The sequence below is a fragment of the Phacochoerus africanus genome, chromosome 6 (genome assembly GCF_016906955.1).
Source record: "Phacochoerus africanus isolate WHEZ1 chromosome 6, ROS_Pafr_v1, whole genome shotgun sequence".
NCBI lineage: Eukaryota > Metazoa > Chordata > Mammalia > Artiodactyla > Suidae > Phacochoerus > Phacochoerus africanus.
This window is the reverse complement of record NC_062549.1, coordinates 29177919-29200374: the sequence shown is the minus strand read 5'-3', so window position 1 is coordinate 29200374 and position 22456 is coordinate 29177919. Positions and strand designations below refer to the sequence as shown.

The 22456-nt window shown below is 37.3% G+C and overlaps 1 protein-coding gene across 1 annotated transcript in view; it reads right to left on the bottom strand.

The window, feature by feature from the left end:
* Nucleotides 1-16246, bottom strand: part of EIF3E (eukaryotic translation initiation factor 3 subunit E) — a 53256-nt gene extending 37010 nt beyond the window's left edge. The window contains exons 1-5 of the mRNA XM_047783416.1: nt 16064-16246; nt 10600-10714; nt 9183-9300; nt 5527-5569; nt 4369-4473 (exon numbers count right to left, since the gene is read on the bottom strand). Coding sequence (XP_047639372.1) covers nt 4369-4473; nt 5527-5569; nt 9183-9300; nt 10600-10714; nt 16064-16153 — 471 coding nt within the window. The 5' untranslated portion in view covers nt 16154-16246. The remainder of the gene's footprint in view (nt 1-4368; nt 4474-5526; nt 5570-9182; nt 9301-10599; nt 10715-16063) is intronic.
* Between the last annotated feature and the right edge of the window lie 6210 nt (nt 16247-22456).

The following is a 22456-nucleotide window of genomic DNA, read 5'->3' as shown; positions in this document are numbered from 1 at the left end:
GACCAAAACCATACCTAATTCAGACTCTGCCTATATGGAGATTCTTCCTTTGATGGCAGTAATTAACTCAAATGTACTAAAAAAACGTTTAGGAAACTCAGAACAAGCAAATGGCAGAGACTAAATTTGCAAATTAAAATTTGAAACATAATCATGAAACTACTGGTTCTTATTATATGTTGACAAAAACTTGTACATGAATACTCACAACTTTATTTCAAATAGACAAACCCAGAAGTAATCTAAATGTTCATCAATAGATGAATATATAAACAAACTGTAGTATATTCATAGAATGGAATACTAGTCAGTAATGGAAAGAATCAAAATTCTGGTACATATAATAACACAAATCAATCTCAAAACCTGCTAGTCAACATAAGCCAGGCACAAGCTTACACTTATCATTCCACTTATGTGAAATTCTAGAACAGACAAAACTACTCTACAAGGATGGAAAGTAGATCAATGGATGAACCAGGAATAAAGTATAACTGCAAAGAGGAACAAGGGGACTTTCTGGGGTAACAGAAATATTCCCCTTTTTAAAAAAAATTTAATGGCCGCACCTATGGCACATGGAAGTTCCTAGGTTAGGGGTCAAATTGGAGCTGCAGCTGCCAGCCTATCCCACAGTCAAGCAATGTGGGAGCCAAGCTGCATCTGTGACCCACAGCTTACGGCAACACTGAATCCTTAAACCACTGAGCAAGGCCAGGAATCAAACCTGCCTACTAATGGAGACTAGCTAGTCAGTTTCCTAACCCACTAAGCCACAATGAGAAATCCCAGAAATATTCTTTATCTTGATTTGGTGGTAGCTGCACCAGCATATGTATATATCAAAACTCACCGAAATTAAAAACTTAATATAAAAATCCACACACTATTGTTCAAATTACAAAGGATAAAATATTTGATTGTTACAAAGAAATTTGAGCATGAATATTTCATTGAATCTTAGACACCATCAATCTTAAGATATATTATTTTGAGTTCCCAAAGCCAAAACCACAACCAATTCAGGACATACCCCAATTCTGGATGTTAAAATGGAACAAACTATCCTAAGAATCAATACAAAACATTTTTTACAGTGACATTATCAAATCATACATCAGATCCAAATCTTCAGTTAAGATCTAAAACTTCCCCAAATCATCCTTACTCAAGCTTTCTTAAGTCCAGAAAAAGTAACTTTAAATTGAATGACAAGCATTTACAGCAGATAAACTAAACTGAGTGAAACACATGCACGTGCACACACACACACACACACACAAATATGATCACCAACAATCCTGGCATTTTTTTTTTTTTTGCCACCCCCATAACATAGCACTAATAACTTTTAAAACAAAAATGTACAAAAACTCCTACCAAATCTGCCCCACCATTTCAACTCAAATTAATGCAGTTCTTTTTTATTTTTTGGCCACACCCACCACATATAGAAGTTCCTGAGCCAGAGACCAAACCCATGCCACAGCTGTAAACAGAGCCATAGCAGTGACAATATCAGATCCCCAACCCACTGAGCCATGAGGGAACTCCTTAATGCATTCTTAGAGCATAATCCAAAGAAGTTTCACAAACAAATAGGGTGCATTTAAGCACTCCTCATTGTATTCTAAAAGCCACCAAGTCTTTTTAAAATAAAGGTAGATTCTAGGGTCACATAGCTTTAATTTATACAACACTGACCTACAATAGGTCACTCAGAGAGTCAAATTCTAATCTCAGATCATAGGTACAATGGTTCTTTCATAGCTTATGTTTCCCTAAGCATAGATTTAAAAGAATAATCAACCACAAGAAAAGAATTTAGAAATGAAAAATGGCCATGGCAAAAAAATAAAATTAAAATCACTAATAAGCAAAAACACTGACATTGTTTATCCCAAATCCAAAACAGGATTTTTATCTTTGCTCTTAATAAGATTTCAAACACAAAGATTTTTGTAGCGGTGCCTATCTAAATCAAAAAAGTAAAACAATCCATTTTTAAACTTGGCTTGGTTAGCCTTTATCAATATGCCAACATGAAGTAACCAATTCCCATATATAAACTCAAATGTTCTGTGCCACGAGATGGGACAAAAACTTTAAAATGAATTAAACCTAATTTCTGAAGCCCTATCCAATCACTATATTTGTAAAACATTAATTTTGTACCCAGACCATTGTATTCAATCACTTAAATGTCATTTTGAGATCTCAAGATTTGGTAGGCAATGCAAAAGCTTAAAATCAACTCAGAATTTCTTTTAAGCTAGAGAACTAATTAGATCTTCATATTTTAGAAAAGTAAATATAAAAACTTTAGCATATACTTACACATGCAGAAATTTCCAGACTAATTATAAAACCATACTACAGAAACAGAGTAATACTTTTAAAACTAGAATATGTTAAATGCCTTAGGATAAAAGCTTTTGCAGCAGGATAACAAGTTTTTTTTAATTCCCAGAAGGTTCATGCCTACTACTCTGGCTCAAGTCCATGTCATTACAGTTGGCTCTTCATACCAACTTGCTTTCAAGGGTGGATATGCTAGAAGAGTTTCAATATCTGGATTTCCAGCAGTTACCTTAAGTTTCCATGTCTTAGCAAAATGGCACATTCACTCGCTGACCAGCAACAATAAATTTACTGTGCCAGAACCCTAACATGACACTAAATCTTCATTCTCAAAATTCACTAGCAGCACTAACAAATGATATGAATAACCAACTCTTTTCATGTACCTGTAATCATATCAGGCTTCTGATTTTACAATCCTGGTTTAAACTGTTTACATTTCCAAAGTAATCAACTTTTGCTTTCCTAAATCCTTCATAATATTCAAAGTAAAACTGATGGAATTTTCTGATAAGCCACTACAAATTTAGCATCACCCATTACCTTCAATATACTTGCAAACTAACCACAGCTAAACTATAAATTAAGAATTCATTTACAAATAGGAGTAAAAGAAAATGATTTTTAAAATCAAACTTGGAAATAAACAAATTTTTATTTCTTTGAAGGAAGAACAATACTTTTAAAAAACAAAGCTGTATGACACTAAATTAACTATACTTCAATAAAAAAATTGTTTTACTTAAAAATAAAGTTGTCTGAGTACTTTCTTTAGTGTAGGATTAGTTGATTTAATAATACCAAACTCTTCCTTTTCTTGAAAAAAAGGGAAAATTTAATTTCCTAGAAAACAATGAAAGATAGCAGCCACGAGTTTTTTCTTTGTGACATATGAGGCTAAAAGAAGAAAGGCAGAAAATAAAGACAGAAAAAACAGACTCTTCCAAGGTTTGAAGACAAATAGTCTCTGTCTTAAGAGGTCATTTCCAACTTCTAGATTTAACTAGAGATATCAGAGACTTAGGTACTTACTTGATAACCCAAAGTAACAAATTATAATTTCACATATAAGAGGCTAGATAAAACAAGAGCATTTCAGTAACTTTAGAGGGGATTTATCAATATGATTACCTAAACAGAAGGCAGAATGAGAAAGAAATCCATCAATGCGAAAGCCTGATTTTCCCTTTAGCTTCATACAACTCTCCTTCCCTGACAAAAGCAATGAATCTAGGAACTTGTCAAACAGACAAATGAAAACAAAAGTGTACTTGCTGTTAGGGATTTGCTTCCCCAGCAGTACCACTGAAACTCATCTACTCCCTAAATTAAAAAAAAAAAAAAAAAAATACTAAGCTTTATATTCTAATACCTGACAGCAGAAGCAAACAGAAAAAAGCTACTATTAAGACATAAAATCTTTTCAAATATCATTAGAATTTCACAGCTTTTAGAACAAGTTCAAGGAATATATATACAGCATAAAAACACTGAACTAAAATTAGGAATACTGGGAGTTCCCGCTGTGGCTCAGTGGGTTAAGAATCCAACTGCAGTGCCTTGGGTCTCTGAAGAGGCTTGGGGGTTCAATCCCCAGCCTGGGAATTTCCATTTGCTGTGAGTGCAGCTGTTTAAGCAAAACAAACAAAAAAAATGGGTTTCTTCAATAAATATTTATTAAGTATCTGTAATGTGCCACTCACTGTGCTGTACAGTAATATAACAAATTACAGGACAGAATTCTACTAAAATCATACAATTATACATAAAGTGACTAATTAGTGGTTCCTACTTTTGGATTCCAAGGATAAGTTAAATCTCCCTCCAGATTTTAAGGCCCTGATATTAAGCTTCCTCTTCCTATTTGGGTTTTGTTGAAAATTCCCTTATTTTTTTCCTCCTTTTGCCAATGCTTGTTGAAAACTTAATGGACAGAACCAAATCTATAGTCATGTTTTGAGGAATCAAGGTAATCCTACAAGACAGGGGAAAAAAAAAATTACTTACCAACACTCTAAAGAAGTAAAGATATTCCGCTGCTCCAGAGTAATTTCCACATTCATACTGGAATTTTGCATACCTATAGAGTGTATCTAAATATTCCTGCCTAAACTAAAAGAAAAAAAAAAGGAAAAAGGCTTAAGTTCTATTTCTTAATCTTGAGTTTTAAAATTCAAACCATTTACTCTTTCAGGTCGTTCTTTCGAAAGTTATACTCCCCTGACAAAAATCAGAAACCCACACGACTGTTAAAATATATATTAGGAATTATTGGATTTAACATTCATAATTCTGGCCTCAAAGAGTTACAACTTGTAACAACACCTACGTTTTTGTGATACAAATTAAACTGCAGCTGAAGGTCTGACGTATGAGTCCCTTAGCTGGTGAATGAGCTTAGACCACTGTCAAGCATATGCTGTAAGATTGTGTTATTCTATACAAATAATGTATATAGTAAACTTCAGTTCTCTGCAAAAACTGGCTCCCAAATTATACCAACTTTTCAAGTTAATGATGCAAGCAAAGTGAAAGAGAAGAAATCTAAGAGAAGGGGTCTGAACTAGAACATTAACAAATACATCAAACTTTCTAAATGGAAACCAGAAAGAGTAATTCCCCACAGTGGTCAGCATGCCTCTTGCTAAAATAACTGCTATATGAGAGCTAAAACTTGAATGCAAGTTAAAGAATTATATACAAAGCCTCAAAATGAGTTAGCATAAGCAGAGGGAGATTGGGAGAGGACTATGAAAGCCTGTAACAACATTTTTGGGGATTTATGAAGGTCTTGATAATATCAAGGACTAGTGTACTACACAGGGCAGCTAACACATTACTTAATTCTACTGCTCAAGGCATTCTAATTCAAATTCAGTTCTGTCTTTACCTACTTGTTAATCTATCAGAAGTATATTTTATGATCATTCTGGAAAAAATGTTTTGAGAACTTCTGTTATCTAAAAGGAGGATATTATTTTCCATCAAGACCCATTTTTAAAAACTAAAGTTTCAAAAATGTACCAGGTATTATGTCTAACAAATTAATCTAGAAATTATATTTTTGATATAATAGAGCCATGAATCTATCTATACAGCATTATTTCATAATTAGCCTTATTACAACATGACAACTAAACAATTTTTTAAAAGACTAATACTTACACCATGCTTGTCTGCCAGATAATCAAACAGCATCCGACCATCCCTTAGTAATAAAAAACAAAAATTACTGTTATTTTATAGGTCACAGAAAGCAAAATAAGCATAACCAACTTCTATCTTATTACTCACATAAAGCCATTAATTACCTTAATACTTAAAACACTAAAAAGAAGATTCCAGAATGAAATAAACAGAACATTACATGTTTTGGACATAAGGAACAGGAACTAAAGGAGAACCGTAAACTTTAAAATTTCGCTTTCAGATTTCTTTAGCCCTAACTGAAAATTGTGTGTTCTGATCCACATGATCTAAATTTTTTAGATAATAAAACCAGAACTTCGGACCATTACTTTTTTGTTGGGGGCCAGGCCTGTGGCATGTTTAATTTCCTGGGCCAGAGGATCAAACCCATGCCACAGCAATGATCGTAACCACAGCTGTGACAATGCTGAGTGATAATGCCCTTAACCCACTGAGCCACCAGTGAATCCCTATTCTGAGTACTCTTACCGTGAGATCATAGTCTACTTAGGTGAAAACCTACTGAGAATGGTATTTGCTCTACTGAAAATACATTCCTAATGGATAAATACATTCTTAAAATATAACAGAGATTGATATAAATGTACTATACAAGCAGGAATTAATCCTATATATAAATTTTGTCCTCCTCCACAATGTTAATATTTTGCATAAGGACAATGACTTGGCAATTTAAAAGATTAATAAAGCACGCCTAACTTACATGCTATCTATGTTATGCAACCTATATAATTATTATCTACAAAAGTGTCAATTTAACTTTTCTAAAACTAGCTTGAGATGTGGGCAGGCTGGTAAAAGACAAACTGATGACAAAGACACCAAGGAAAAAGTGAAAGGTCACAGAGCTGTCCACCTTCTGGACATTTTCAAAAACAAAATCATTCTCTCTCATGCTTACTGCAAGAAGGAACATTATGGTGTGTCTTCTGGGAACATAATTTCACTGGCGAGGTGATGTGTTATTACTAAAATTAACAAGAGCACATTACAATACTGAACAGAAACACATGAAATTTTAACATAAAAAGGTTTCAGGAGTTCCCATTGTGGCTCAGTAGTAACGAACCCAACTAGTATCCATGAGGATGTATGTGGGTTTGATTCCTGGCCTTGCTCAGCGGGTAAAGGATCTAGCGTTGCCGTGAGCTATGGTGTCGGTCACAGATGCAGCTTGGATCCCAACTTGCTGTGGCTGTGGCACAGGCCAGCAGGTGCAGCTCCAATTCAATCCCTAGCCAGGGAACTTCAATATTCAGCAAGTGCAGCCCTAAAAAGCAAACAAACAAACAAAAAAGATCTTGCTATAGATCATGATGAATAACTTTGTTTGGCATCTCTTATATACCTCAGGTATATAATCATTGTCCTCTGGCTGATTGAGTATTTCTGGGAAAGCATGAGGACAACACTATATATTCAATGAAATTTTATTTTATTTTATTTTATTTTGCTTCTTAGGGCCACGCCCACAGCATATGGAAGCTCCCAGGCTAGGGGTCAAAGAGGAGCTACAGCTGCTGACCTACACCACAGCCACAGCAATGTGGGATTTGAGCCACATCTGCGACCTACACCACAGCTCACGGCAATGCTGGATCCTTAACCCACTGAGCGAGGCCAGGTATTGAACTTGCATCCTCATGGATCCCAGTCGGGTTCGTTAACCACTGAGCCACAAATGGAACTCCTATACAATGAAATTTTAAAATGGGGAATCGGCAGGGAGAGGTTACTATTTCAAAAAATGATCAGTTTATAAATTAAATTAGATTACAACTTTTTAACCTGCAATCTACCCTTTCATTTATCTCCAACTCAGTACCTATTAAGCTACAAGGAGTTCTAATATTTGGTGAACAAATCTACATTCATCTTATTCATACCCTAATCCTATTACTTCCTAGTGTTTTAGTGACTAAACTTAAAATTTAAACCCTAAATTTTCTGCTGTACCCTAACATCTAGATTATTTCAGCTGTCCCTTTGTGGGCACTTACATGTGACTTAAAGGCCTATAATTACTCATTATATTCTAAGTGTATACAAGCATACGTAGACACACAAGAGATAACTATATACAAGCTATATACATATATATGAAAATATATATAATAGCTTTGTAAGATATAGCTATCTCTGTATATATATGTAGTATATTATAGAATAGTATAGAAAGAGTACAGTTATTTGCTACTTTTCTAAAAAATATCTATTAACACTTTCCCAAATCACGAATGAAAACTTAAGAGTCAATCACTCTAAAAATGTGATTCAGGAGTTCTCTTGTGGTATAGCAGGTTAAGGATCCAGTGTCATCACTGCAGCTGCTTGGGTTGCTGCTGTGGTGTGGGTTTGATCCCTGGCCAGAGGACTTCCACGTGCTGTGGTCACAGCCATAAATAAATAGGTGGATAGATAGACGGGTAGATAGACAGATAGGTAGGTAGGTAGGTAGGAAGATAGGGAGGTAGCTAGAGAAAGAAAGAAATTTTAAAAATTTGGTTCAATGATTTATCAAGGTGCAATATGGTAAATCTGAACAATTCCTCAAGTGACAATACTGACAGATAAGATTTACTACAATGGCAACATTAAATTTTAGTAGATGATTTTATTTTCCTTTATTTATTTGTCTTTTTAGGGCCAACCTGCAGCAAATGGAGGTTCCCAGGCTAGGGGTCAAATTGGAGCTGTAGCCGCTGGCCTACACCACAGCCATAGCAATGCCAGATCCGAGCCACATCTGCAATCTACACCACAGTTCACGGCAACACCAGATCCTTAACCTATTAAGCGAGGCCAGGGATAGAACCTGTGTCCTCATGGTTACCAGTCAGGTTCATTTCCATTAAGCCACAATGGGAACTCTCTATTTTACTTCAATTTTATTTTTAAACATTTTTAAACAACCCAAAGGGCTTCAATTAGTGATATATATTTCCAGAGTAAGGTAACATGCTTTCTTTAGAAACCAAACAGTAAGTATATTTCTAGTTAAGAAGAAGTCAAGAATAAAATACAACCGTATCTGTATGTATGGTAGCTCTATACTACCCTCCTTGGGCTAGGCAGGGAAGGATATGAGAGAACATAGCATAGTGATAAAGTGAGTTCAGGTTTCTCTTACAGTGAACAACCCATGTGCTTAGGGCAATACACTCAAATATAGCATTTTTCAACCTTAGCACTACCGATATTCTGGGTTGGGTCATTCTTTTGGGGGAGGTGGGGTACAGGCAGATGAACTCTAGAATGTGCAGCAGTATCCCTGGACTCTCCTGGTTGGATGCCAGTAGCACCTCTCCAGTTGTGACAACTAAAAATGTCCCCAGACACTGGCAAATGGCCCCTGGGAAGGAGGAAGGAGGGTGGAGCTGTTCAACATAATCCAGTTTGCATTAACTGGGTAAAGAAGTTATAAAGAATAGCACTCACATTTATAATTAGGAACTTCCTGGTCCCTACACAATAAGGATAAATGAAAATAAAAGATAAAGCCATTCTTTAAAGCTTGAACTTTTAGGCCACAATAACATAGCACTAATGAATTAACATTTGTATTATTCCAGAAAAAAGGATTTTTAGAATTCAAATAAAGGAGACATTACCTGGTTGATTGCATTTGCCTGGTAGTTTCTGGATCTTCGAACATCTTCACAATTGGTTCTGTTTCTGCCTGTAGCTGTTTCAGTTGTGCAACAACAGTAGTTCTTTTTTCTCTCAAAGCTAATTAGAAACACAAATGAGTACTACAGTGTTAAACCATACTGCTCACTTTGAGGGTACCGCTGGAAAATTTTCAACCTATCTAAATTGTGCATATATTTATTCATTTCTCCCCAACATATTTACAGGCCAGGAATCACCCACTCAGTAACTACCCCAAATCCAATTTCCTCTACCTAACACTACAAAGGCACATAAAGGAAAAGAGAATCCTTTTTTTTTTTTTTTAATTCTTTAAGAAAAGTGAGGAATATACACTGGGGAAGAAACTGTCACAGGAACAATTATTTAACTCTATATTTCAGAGACTTCATTCCTAGTGTTTTTAAATTCACTGTCACTGAATTCTCTCACTGAATTTGTTGTCACTGAATATTATCCTAGAATTTTTTTTTTTTTTCGGTCACACCCACAGCATAGAAGTTTCTGGGCCAGGGACTGAACCCTACAACTGGAACACCTGAGCCACAGCGGTGACAAGGCCAGATGAGCCTTAAGGGAACTCTCGTAATTCTCTAATTTGAGTGCTAGTTTTCAGCCAACAGTTTTTGATTAAGTAGACCTGGGATATGGCCTTAGAATCTGCATTCCTAACAAGCTCTTCCAGGTGAGCAGGTAATGCTGGTTCTGGGGCCACACGTTTTAGAATCAGGACTAATACCAATGCCCTTTTTTTTCTTTTTCTTTTTTGGCCACACCCAAGGCATATGGAAGTTCCTGAGCCAGGGATCAAATCCGAATCACAGCTGCAACCTACACTACAGCAATATCAAATCCTTAACTTTTATACCCAGATGCTTTAAGACAAAATAAAAGAGGGATCTCTAAGGCATACAAGATACTAACTAAGAGTTAGCAAGCCAAACACCTGCAACATTCTCAGATAATTCTAAGGAAACAATCTGATCCATAAGCACAACTTCGATGATGCATACTATGAACTGAAGGCATTTGATGACCATGTTTCAAAGTAGTTTCACACCTTTTATGGTGAGAAAATAATACTTTCAAAGACCTGTAATCTTCATATTACCTTTCATCCAAAGAACCTTTAAATCATTCAAATAATTACTAAGACTTTTGGCTAAAACACTTAGAAATCACAAAACTTTTTTTTTGGCCTCCGTCCCCTGTGTCATGCCCAAGTTCTTGGGTCAGGAATCAAACCTGTGCCACAGCAGCAACAACATCAGATTCTTACCCCATTGGGCTAACAGGGAACTTCCATAAATCACAAAACTTTTAATACACATGCCCTCAGTTCACAAGCCAAGCTTCAATTGTAATGACAAAACTTACCATGAGGAATATCATCAGAATAAAGGTTTTTGTATACATCCATAGCAAAATCCACCATGTTGGTATCACTAAGAAGATCCAATTTCCCCTGTAATAATTCTTTTTCATTATATATCTGCAAGAAAAAATTACTTTCTAATGAGTAAGTTGAAATTCCCCCAAATAAACTGGTTAATACTAAACTAGTATCAGTGTATCTGGCAACATGTCCTAAACTACACTTTTTTTAATAAAATATTATATACTATTAATTCACTCTCCTGTAAGAATAAAGGTGAGGGACCAAACTTCAGAGACATAAAATATCTTGTTTACCTAGTAACTTTAAAATAAAGGCTACACTGCAAAGCCATTCCCACCAACTTCTGACTTAAACTATCTGATTTTTTTATGTGTCCTGATTGATGTCATCTTTTATAGAACAAGGCTCTGTATAAACAAACAACCACACCAACTGCATTGATAGTTGACTCCTCTCCACATTCAGGTAATTTGGAATCAATTCTTAAATGTTCTTACTGTCTCAGTTATCTCTCACATCCACATGGTGCCTACCCATTTCTCCTTGAGGTGGCCTCTCTTTAAGCCCCACATTATTTTTTTCACTAAATAGTAAAAATTATTTATATGCTTCCCCATCCACACCCTGGAACAAAACTAGCATCCATTCTATAAGTCAACTTTGTCTTGCTGGTTTTGGCTTTTGCAAAGAGTTCAAAAAAAAATAATTTAACCCACTGTACAACAACCAAATTAGATACATACACAAACCCAAATAAACATGAAGTATATTAAGCAATATACAAGGATTCTATACAACAGCATTCAGGGAGATAGAAGGTGAATTCAAAAAATGTCTTAATCAAATAGTTTAGTCAAGACAAGGTTTCCAGATTTTCGTACTAAATTTAAATTTGAAGGAAAGAAAAATGCAAGAAGATTCTACAACATTTTACAGCCCATGAAAAGATAAAAGTGGTCAAAGGGTAGAGCCACAAAACCAAACCTGAACCTTCCAAACTACATAAAGAACTCCTACAAAATAGTAAGAAAAAGACGGCACTCCACAAGAGTATAACGAAATGGCCAACAAGCACCAGAAAAGGTCCTCAACCTCTCTAATTATAAAGGAAATGTAAATTAAAACCACACTGAAAACTAAAAAACTGACAATACCAGTGTTGGTAAGGATGTAGAGTAAATGAACACTTACTCTGCTGGCAAAACTATAACCAATTTGGAAAGTTGTTTTTACCTTCTAAAGCTAAAATACCCTTTAACCCAGCAACTCTACTCTTAGGTATTCAAGAGAAACGGGTGCATATATTCAAAGGACCTTTCCAAGAATGTTCCTAGCAGCACTATTTTTAACAGCCGGGTCTGTAAACATTAAAACAGTTAAACTATAGCATAACTTATACAATGGATTAACATTCCATTTCAAAAATGAATAAACCCCTGCCATTCAAACAACTTAGATGAATCTCCCAATGAAAGAAGTCATACAAAGCAGTACAAGGTGGTGAATGCTTAATTCCATTTATATAAAATCTTTTAAAGGCCAATCTATCATCAAACTAGTCTTTGGGAAGTGTGAGTAATGACTAGGAAGGGTCAGAAGAAAGGTTTTTAAGATGTCTGCAATGATTTATCTACTGATTTGGATGGTGGTCACACATAAGTGTGCTTCCTTAAAAAAAAAATTTATATTTGCATACTTTTCTGTATTCAGGCATGTTATATTTGATAAAAAAGTTCACTTGACAAAAAATAAAGTTTCCTTTCAATTTGCCCTATGGAAACTCTAATCTTAGGTGGAAACATCCTTTTCCTGGCATTCCACCTCTCCTTACCACTGCATTAATAGCTTTTAATTTGTAATTATTTCTGCCAACAGTAAATCCAAAGCATTTCTCCTCTGCCATCAGAACTCACTGGCCTCTTCTTGTACATCGCATTATATCAGCCTCTCTAAATTTTATCTCATAGGCACACTTACTCTGTAAAGGGAAGATGGTAAATATTTTAGATCTTGTGAGTCAAAAAGCAAAAGTCAATGATTCGATCAATACATAAGTACCACAAGAAGGAAACAAATTCCCACAATTTCTTTTTGAAATAAAAAAATGTAATAACATGGAATAAAATTTTTTGTAATACAGTTCTACTAATGAGAAAAATGGAGTTCATTTTTGGCAGGAAATATTTCGCTTAATTGGTGCAGTTAGTGCTCTATAATTGAAATGGCTGTACAAGTTCATCATTTAAAAAAAATTTTTTTTTAGGGAGTTCCCATCGTGGCGCAGTGGTTAACGAATCCGACTAGGAACCATGAGGTTGTGGGTTCGGTCCCTGCCCTTGCTCAGTGGGTTCACGATCCGACGTTGCCATGAGCTGTGGTGTAGGTTGCAGACGCGGCTTGGATCCCGCGTTGATGTGGCTCTGGCGTAGGCCAGTGGCTACAGCTCCGATTTGACCCCTAGCCTGTGAAGCTCCACATGCCGCTGGAGTGGCCCAAGAAATGGCAAAAAGACAAAAAAAAAAAAATTAAGCTCAGACCACACAACACAGGCAGAAAGAACAGTGCTCGGTTCACAGGCTACAGTTTGCTAACTCAGTCTATCAACCTCTTGAAAACAGCTCCTACTTTTCAGTAGATTAAAAATCTTCTTTTGACATCTCTTTCTGCTGTACTCCTCCACAAATCCAATATCTACATACTGATGATTCTTTAGAAACTAAAACCTTAAAGTTCCTTTATCCCACAAATTATAACAACTTTCATCCAGTACCTCACCTCAAAGACTTCTAACTTAAATTCATGACCTCTACCACTATTACCTCTAAAATGCTTCACCATCCTAAACATATCCTTTGCTCTAATTTTTCTATCATCCTATTTGGCTATCACTTTAGACATTACTTTGGATATTGTTTTTAGCTATTGCAAAGATTCTCCTCTTTAGCAATTATCATTTATTCCATTCATTTTCTCCAACCAAATACAATTCAATGTCAATCTCTAGCTCTGAAAAAAAAGTCAACTCTTTTCTATGTTCTCGCTAAGATTGACAATAAAATATTTCCAAGCTAGGCAATAGTGGAGTTCCCATTGTGGCTCAGTGGAAACAAATCTGACTAGTATCCATGAGGACACAGGTTTGATTCCTGGCCTTACTCAGTGGGTTAAGGATCTGGTGTTGCTGTGAGCTGGGGTGTAGGTCGCAGATGCGGCTTGGATTTGGCATTGCTGTGGCCATGGTGTAGGCTAGTGGCTGTAGCTCCAATTCGACCCCTAGCCTGGGAACTGCGATATGCCGTGGGTGCCCTAAAAAACAAACAAAACTAGGCAATAATGTTATTCAGTCATATCTGTGCCTTTCTCTTATCAGTAATCCTTTTCATCAATCTCTAAATGGCATTCATCCACCAGCCTACCTCCACTCATTTCTATACTACTCCAGTAACTTTCTACTGTTTCTCACTTCAAGAATGACCAGTCTGTTGGGCCCTCCAAGCACTTACCAATCTTTGCACTGCCTTGGACAGTTTCTTCAGTCACCCCTTCCAGTATTTACTTCACTTTCAAAACCCTGAGTCTTCCCCTCTCATATATGATGGCCTAGCCTCCTAACTGAAAACATTTAGGAGTACCTACTCTATCCCAGAAAAACTCAAAGTCCTTTTTGCCCACTGAATAGTACCTCTTCAATTTTGATAGCACTCTGCCAGAATTTCTCTGACATTTATTACACTGTATTATAACTGCAGATCTCTATTCCCTCCAAAGGATAAGATATTTTTTAGTGATGAAATGTATGGATTTTATCTTCAATTTCTCACCATTCCAGGGCAGTCCTATACTTAGTAACTGATAAATACTCTAGCATCTGTCTTCCCCTTGGTGTATTACAGCCATCTTACCAACATTCTCTCCAAGGAAACAGGTAAGGGGCATTTACATCCCACGGATTCTCAGTTGTTCATAGTTTTGGTCTTACCCTAGGAAAAACCAATTTACACTTACATAGTCCTCCCTTTCCTCTGTCTGCTCTGAAAATCAAGTGTAAAGACACTACGAAAATGCCAAGTTTGGCTAATTTAGAAGCATTTTTACAAGGAGCTGGTAAAGGATTTCAGAGGAGGATTTTTTCTTATTCCTTGATCTCTGGTGAATTATCCTTGATTATCCAAAAAAGGAAACAAGGCAGATTGGGCTGTTTTATCTAAACTCCATAACATAGATGTAAGTATGTCCTATAAAAGAAACATCAAGACAAAAATATATCCTTTCAAGATAAAGCTTTATATTGCAAGACATTCTTGTACATTTATTGAAAATAAACTTTGCGGTTCCCTAATATCAACAACTTTATAGAGTTGTCTGTATTCCGAAAAGGTTCCTATAAATTTGAGGATCATGCCTGTCCAATGATACATAACCATCAGGAAGATTTGCAAAGTTATCTGAACAATTTAATGTTTATTTGTAGGGCTTTTTTGTTTTATTGCTCTTGAGACACACAAAATCTATTCCCCAAATCCAGTAGACTTAGGTTTTAATCTGCTTCCAGAAACAGAACGCACTTACTTTTTATCCAATATTCTAACTGCTTCATCACAATATTACTTTATTATAACTATTACAATGGACCAATTTCCAAAAAAAAAAAAAAAACCCCTAAGATGTTACTAAACCTCACATTTCAAAACTTTTAGGACTGAGACATTTTAAAATGAGTTACCAGAACCACATACTTTTTCAAGATACCTTGAGTAGCCAAGTGAAGGTTAATGACCAATATAAGTCATTCGAAGTCTGTACGTCTATACACCGAAGAACAACTTGATTTAAAAATTATCAGGTTGTTATTTTTGAGCTCACCTCCCCATCCGACGAAATATAAGCTTCTAGATGTGACTGGCTACCGAAACTCAATGCAAAGAACTCAGAACTTTGCGGAAACTAGGCGTCTACATATCTAAGGTTAAGAAAATCATTCCAAACCGTCTTCCAAGCAAAACCACAAAGCGAAGGCCACCCTTTCTACAGAGCCCAAAAGAAAAATTAAAATCTCTAACAGTCCAATTTGCTTTTAGAAAACGGCCTGAATTTAAATTAAGCTCAGGCATTACTACAGCGAAGCCAGCCAATCGTCAACTTCCGAGAATGACGCGGAAGTCCTGAGGCAATGGCACCTCCAGAAGTGAAGTAGAAACCCCTCCCTTTCTCCCCTAAGCTTCAAACTGTCACCACACCCCTACTCACGGACGAACTCCGCAGTGCTAATCAACCGGGACGACGCTAAACTACCAGTAAGGCAGGGTCCTTACTGCTCCACTCGGGACCAAACTCGGGGCCGCCTCACACGTGTGTCAGGCCTAAGGCTACCGCCGCCGCCTGTCGGCCTTACTCCGCATCTCACGGGCTCCCAAGACTTCCTCGCTCTCAAGGCCCACTTACCTCCTTTACGGAGAGAAACTCAAGCAACGGAAAGACTAGATGCCGATCCAAAAAGTGCGCGATACGAGTAGTCAAGTCGTACTCGGCCATCTTGGCAAGAAAAAAGAAAGTGTGCGCTCGCTAAAACTTTATTGATAGCGCCGACAAACGAACAGACAAGCCCCGAACTGCGCAAATGCACTGGTTAACCGACCCACGGGAAAGGGGCGGGATTCAGAGAGGCCTGGTACTACGCATGTGCTTTGGTTAAAGCAGCCAAAGGAAAGGGGCGGGGTTCAACCGCCGGCGCTCAGAGAACATTGGGCATGCGCGAGGTCTTAGCTTCCCTCCCGCCTTCCCCTCCTCCCTCTGGGCGGTTCCGGACGGATCAGAGCGCGAAAAGACTGCTTCTTGAAAGTTTGTCAAACTCCTGCAATCTGTTCAGCTAACCGGTACTGAAGACTTAGAATTGACTGCTGAGGCAATGTCTTTGTATTGGAGATGTGGCACGGGATAAGATAATGAGGTCTCTGCTCTTCTGAAAGTTACATACAGGGAGGAATAGCTGAACTTGTATTTGGCATATAGTTACGGTTTTGTGTGTTAAATTAAAGCGGGACGGGTTTCTGGACAAAAAACAAATGAAGTAATTACAGATTATAGTAAGATCCATAACTTGTCGTAGGTGGAGGATGCTGGTTGGGACTTTTTTATTAGGAAATTTAGAATGTGAAATAAAATGCACTGTTTTATGGCAAGATAAAAATTTAAACATTAAAAAGTTCTCTGACCTTTGGCCTTCTTTCTCCTGCTACTGTGCATTGTATGCCTGCATTATGCATCAACTAAACCTCTCCCATCGGCAGGATGCCAGCCCAAGCATAAAAAACAATATTTTCCTAGCATCAATAGGACAATTCCTTAAAAGATAACATTCCTTCTCAATTTTGTAAGGGGTCACATGGCCCACTAGAATGATGCTTAGATCTGGATTATATAAACTGTCAATAATACATCATTTGATGTTACAGCCCTGTCTCAAAATATTTACATAACTGTGCCTTGATTTCTAACCAGTGAAACAGTTCTCAGAGCTTTCTGGGTTATAATCCCCAAATTTGGCTCGGATAAAGTTTTCCACTTCTTTCTTAGGTCAACTGATTAATTTTCAACAAGAGAAAATTCAGGTATATAATTTAGCTGTAAGTTGTGGTAAGAGAAGCAGGTGACCAAAATTAGAGCCTGGAAAACATGCCTGGTGAAAGGCACAGCAAAGACAAAGGCCATAAGACAGAAAAGGACTTGGTGTGTTTCAAAAACTGAGTATCCTACTGGACTGAAGAGTGGGTTAAAGACTTTGAGATGGGTCAGGTCATAATAAGGTAAGGTTTACAGGTTTTATTCTGAGTACTCATCTCCTTTGCTAGTTCCTTGTCATCTCTCAGGCCTCTTCATTTTGGACTGCCTTGGGATCTTGGACCTCTTTGCTATCTAGGCAAATGTCCCAAGTGACCTCATTCAACCTAATGGCTTTAGGTGCAGTCTTCACATTGACAACACCCAAACACAGACTATTGGTCAATAGCAGGTGCCCATATATGCAACATCCTAAACATTAACATGTCCAAATAATGCTCCTTTTTGCACTCTTCTCCACCTCAGTGAATGTCACCTCCATCCATCTGGTTGTTCAGACCCAAAATCTTCAAATCATCTTTGGTTTTTCTCTTTCTCATACTTTACATTGACTCTACCAGCAAATCATCTGGTTCTACCTTTGAAGCAAATCGATGATCCGGCGTTGCCATATGCCATGGTGTAGGTCGCAGACACGGTTTGGAGCTGATGTTGCTCTGACTGTGGTTGTGGCCAGAAGCTACAGCTCTGGTTCAACACCTAGCCTGGGAACCTCCATATGCTGCAGGCATGGCCCTAAAAAGACAAAAAAAAAAAAAAGCAAATCCAGAGCCAATCAATTCATACCACCCACAAAGTTAATTCTTATGCCAAACCACCATTATCTCTTGCTTTGATTTTTGGGATAGCCTCTCCACTAATCACCTTGTTTCCCCTCTTTTCTTCCTGTGGTTTATTCTCCATGCAACAGCCAGAGTGTCTTATAAAAGCCAAATTATGCTCAAAACCGTCCACACCTTGTTACCTCACTTAGGGCAAAATGTATAAGTTTTAAAATAGTCTAAAAAGTCCTAGGTCATCTGGACGCATAATCTCTCATACCTCATCTTCTCCATCTTCTCTTTCTCATTCCACCACAGCCCTAAGCAACCACTAATCTACTTTATGCCTCGGTCAGTTTTCCTATTCAGGACTTTCATATGAATGGAATAAGAAAATATATGGCCTTTTGTGTCTGAATTTTTTCACTTTACATAATGTTTTCAAGGTCGATCCAAGTTGTAGCATGTATCAGGATGTCATTCATTTTTATGTTTGAATAATATTCTGTTATAAGGATATAGAACATATGACTTATGCATCCATCCACTGATGGACATTTGGATTGTTTCCACTTGCTGGCTGCTATAAATAATGCTGTTAATAAACGTTAATGTACTCATTTTTATGTAAAAATATATTTTCAGTTCTCTTGCATCTATATTCAGAGGTAGAAGTGCTGAGTTATATGGTAACTGTGTTTAATCATTTGAGGAACTCCCAGAGTATGCTATAATTTTGCAAGATGTTACCACTGGAGGAAACTGAATAAAGTTACCTTTATTCAGATACATGGAATCTTCCTGTACTATTTCTTACAACAGCAAGTGAACCTATAATCTCAGAATAAAACTGTAATTTAAAAAATGATTCTTAGACACAACTTAGAATAAATTTACAAGGAGATCCTGCTGAATAGCATTGAGAACTTTGTCTAGAGACTCATGTTGCAACAGAAGAAAGGCTGGGGGAAAAATGTAATTGTAATGTATACATGTAAGGATAACCTGACCCCCTTGCTGTACAGTGGGAAAAAAATAATAATAAATAATTAAAAAAAATGATTCTTAGACTTTTGAGCTTAACAAAATTGGTTACCTACTGGTGACTAGTAAAAGGGGTGTGTGTGTGAGAGAATGGCAAAGGAATATTTATGAGTCCTAAAATCAGAAATTCTGCTTCAGACAGAATAAGATCCATATTACATATCTAAGTGATGCTATCTGGTATGCAAATGGAGATATTATTCTGGATCAGTTGATAATATTATTAAAAACTTTCTGTGTGCGTAACCTTGTACCAGCTTTTTTTAAGGATTTGGGAGTATGATCTTCGCCATACTGCCATTACAGTATTATTAGGAAAGCAAAGCTGAATTTCCATGAAGCAGAGAATAAATGTAGTATAAGCTGCTATATTATAGGGGATAGTCTTCGTACCTTCTAAGTGTTGAGAAATAATAGTTGTAATATGAAGTTTCCTGGAATCCCAGAGACTAAAGTTGTAAAAGAATATAGACAGGAAAAGAGGATCTTAGAGAAACAGCAGGCACTGAGGCTTCCAGCAGAAATAAGCTGCAGCAAAGGAAGGAAGCAGCTGGAAGTATGGAAACATGCCAAAAAGGAACAGAGAGCATCTTTGATAAACAGAAATAAGATGAAGTTCAATTTGATTAACATTTGAACTTTTACCATATGTAAGGTACTAAACTAAGTGTTAATGGAGTATGTAATCTCTGAGAGCTAATCTCAGGCCACAGGAGTTTCACTCTAATATGTAGCAATTATTCCTTCATTCATTCAATATAAATTGAATACTTACAAAGTGCTGGGCATTGTTCTAGGTCCTAGGAATACAGCAGAGAAGAAAACACAGTGGCTTCTCTAAAGCAGCTTATACTGGAGTTCCCTCATGGCTCAGTGGGTTGAGTATACAGCATTGTCACTACTGTGGCTCAGGCCACTACTATGGTGTGGGTTCAGCCCCTGGCCCAGGAACTTCCACGTGCCATGGGCATAAAGAAGAAGAAGCTTATATTCAAGCGGTGGGAAGAGACAGATAAAAACATATTAACAAATACATAATTTATCCAGTGGTGATAAGTGCTATGAAGAACAAAACACAAGGTAGAAGTTAGAGAATGATGGTGAAAAGTTGCTAATTTATATAAGGTGGTCAGGAAAGACCTCTCTGATACAGTAGAATTTGGAAAGAGATCTGAAGAAAGCGAAGATGCCTGTGGCTGGCTGCCTAGAGGAGAAAAACTGCAGGTGAATACTAAGTATAAAGGTACAGAAGCAAAAGTGTATTTGAATAGCAAGGAGACCTGAAATTTGGTAGTTGGTTGAACAAGAGGAAGTGTGGCAGAAGATGAATTCAGAGCGGGATGAGGGGGACAGAGAGGCCACAGTAAAGACTTTGGGTTCTATTCTGAAAGTGGTGGGAATCTATTGGAGGGCTTTGAGCACATAAAGCATATAGTTAGAGTTAGGCTTTTATTTTTTTATTTTATTTTATTGTCTTTCTGTATTTTTAGGACCACACCCATGGCATGTGGAGGTTCCCAGGCTAGGGGTCTAATCGAAGCTGTAGCCACCAGCCTACACCACAGCCACAGCAATGCCAGATCCTTAACCCACTGAGCAAGGCCAGGAATCGAACCCACAACCTCATGGTTCCTAGTCGGGTTCTTTTCTGCTGTGCCATGGTGGGAACTCCCCTAGAGTTAGGCTTTTAAAAGGTCATTTTGAAGAAGGGGGTGGGGGAACTTGCATATACACAGAGAGACCAGTTAAGGGACTATTGAAATGATTCAAACAAAAGATAATGATGTCTTAGACCAGAGTGGTAGCATTGAAAGAGTTTGGAAATGTATTCCAAATATAGAGCTAGCAATTTTTCTTTTCTGTCTTTTTAGGGCTGCACCCACAGCATATGGAGGTTCCCAGGCTAGGGGATGAATTGGAGCTGTCGCTCCCATCCTACACCACAGCTCACAGCAATGCCAGATCCTTAACCCACTGAGCAAGGCCAGTGATTGAACCTGCATCCTCGTGGATGCTAGTCAGATTCATTTCTGCTGAGCCACAATGGGAACTCCCATAGATTTTAATATATTCTGAATACAGAGCTAGCAAAATTTTCTAATGGATTAGATGAGAAGGAAAAGGGTCAAAGATGATTCTAATGTCTAGAACTGAGAGGGAACTGAGAGACCATTTACTAAGATGAGGAAGGGTGTGATATATTCATGCTTCACAGGAGAGAAATCAAGAGTTAAGTTTTGGACATATTATGTTTGGGACGCCTATTAGACAGACATCTAAGTTAATATACTGTTTAGACAGTGGTGCATATAAATTTGATAGGTAAGACCTGGAGATAGAAAACTAGATCTTATCAACCTTTTGATGAAATTTAGAACCATGAGACTGGATGAGATCAGAGTATGAGTATATTTGGAAAAGAGAGGAGGAAGGCTAAATCTTAGGCACTTCAACTTGTAGCAGTTGGAACAATTCAAATCAAGTAAAGAAGCCAGAGAATGGCTGGCGAGGAGGTGGAAAAGAGATGAGGAGGAACCAAGGAAGTGGTGCTCCAGGCACCAAAGGAGGAGATTGGTCCAAGAAGCAAGGAGGAATGAACTAGGTTAAATGATGCAATTAGTTCAAGATGAGAACTGAATATTGCTCTTTGGCTTTGTAAAATATGCAGGTTATTGTTGACTTTGATAAGAGCAATCTCAGTGAGCAATATATTAAAAACCTTTTGGTGTGAGCACAAAAGAAAGGAGGCGAGAAAGAGAAACAAGTGAAATATATAAACAGATATTTTGAGGAATTTTACTCAAAAGGGAAGCAGTGAAAATGGAATGATAGATATGGGGTCTAGGAGAGTGTTTTAAAAGATGTGTGCATGCTGATAGACATGATACAACATTTATGTTAATAATGGAAGGTTAGCATATTATGACAGGCTGTAGGGGATAAGAAGAGCATGGGCTCCCAGTTAACTGGCTCTAAACAGAGACTGACTCTCCATGGGGGTAGAGAAAATGGAGAAAGCTTGGTGGATTGGATGTCTTTTGTATTAAAATTGATGACTTTTACAACAGATGCGGGAGACAGCATTACAGGTGGTTCAGGAGCAATTTGAACACTATAGAGACACAAAAATAGAAGAATATAAGAAATATTTGGGAACAACAACTTGGGAAGTTAACCGAAGACTGAAGACCATAGGAGAGATATGCCAGAAAAGAAAAGACCAGAGCCAAATATTAGAAGTCTTATATGAGGAATTTGAAATCTATCTGAGGTCATAAGGAGCCTTAAAGTATTTCTGAGTGTGAGAGTGAATAATCCTGTCTTTCAGAAAGGTAATTCTGACAGTTGTGTGGACAGCGGATTGGATAGGTGAAAAACAGCCAGGCTGTGGAAGATCTTTAAAACCAGACTG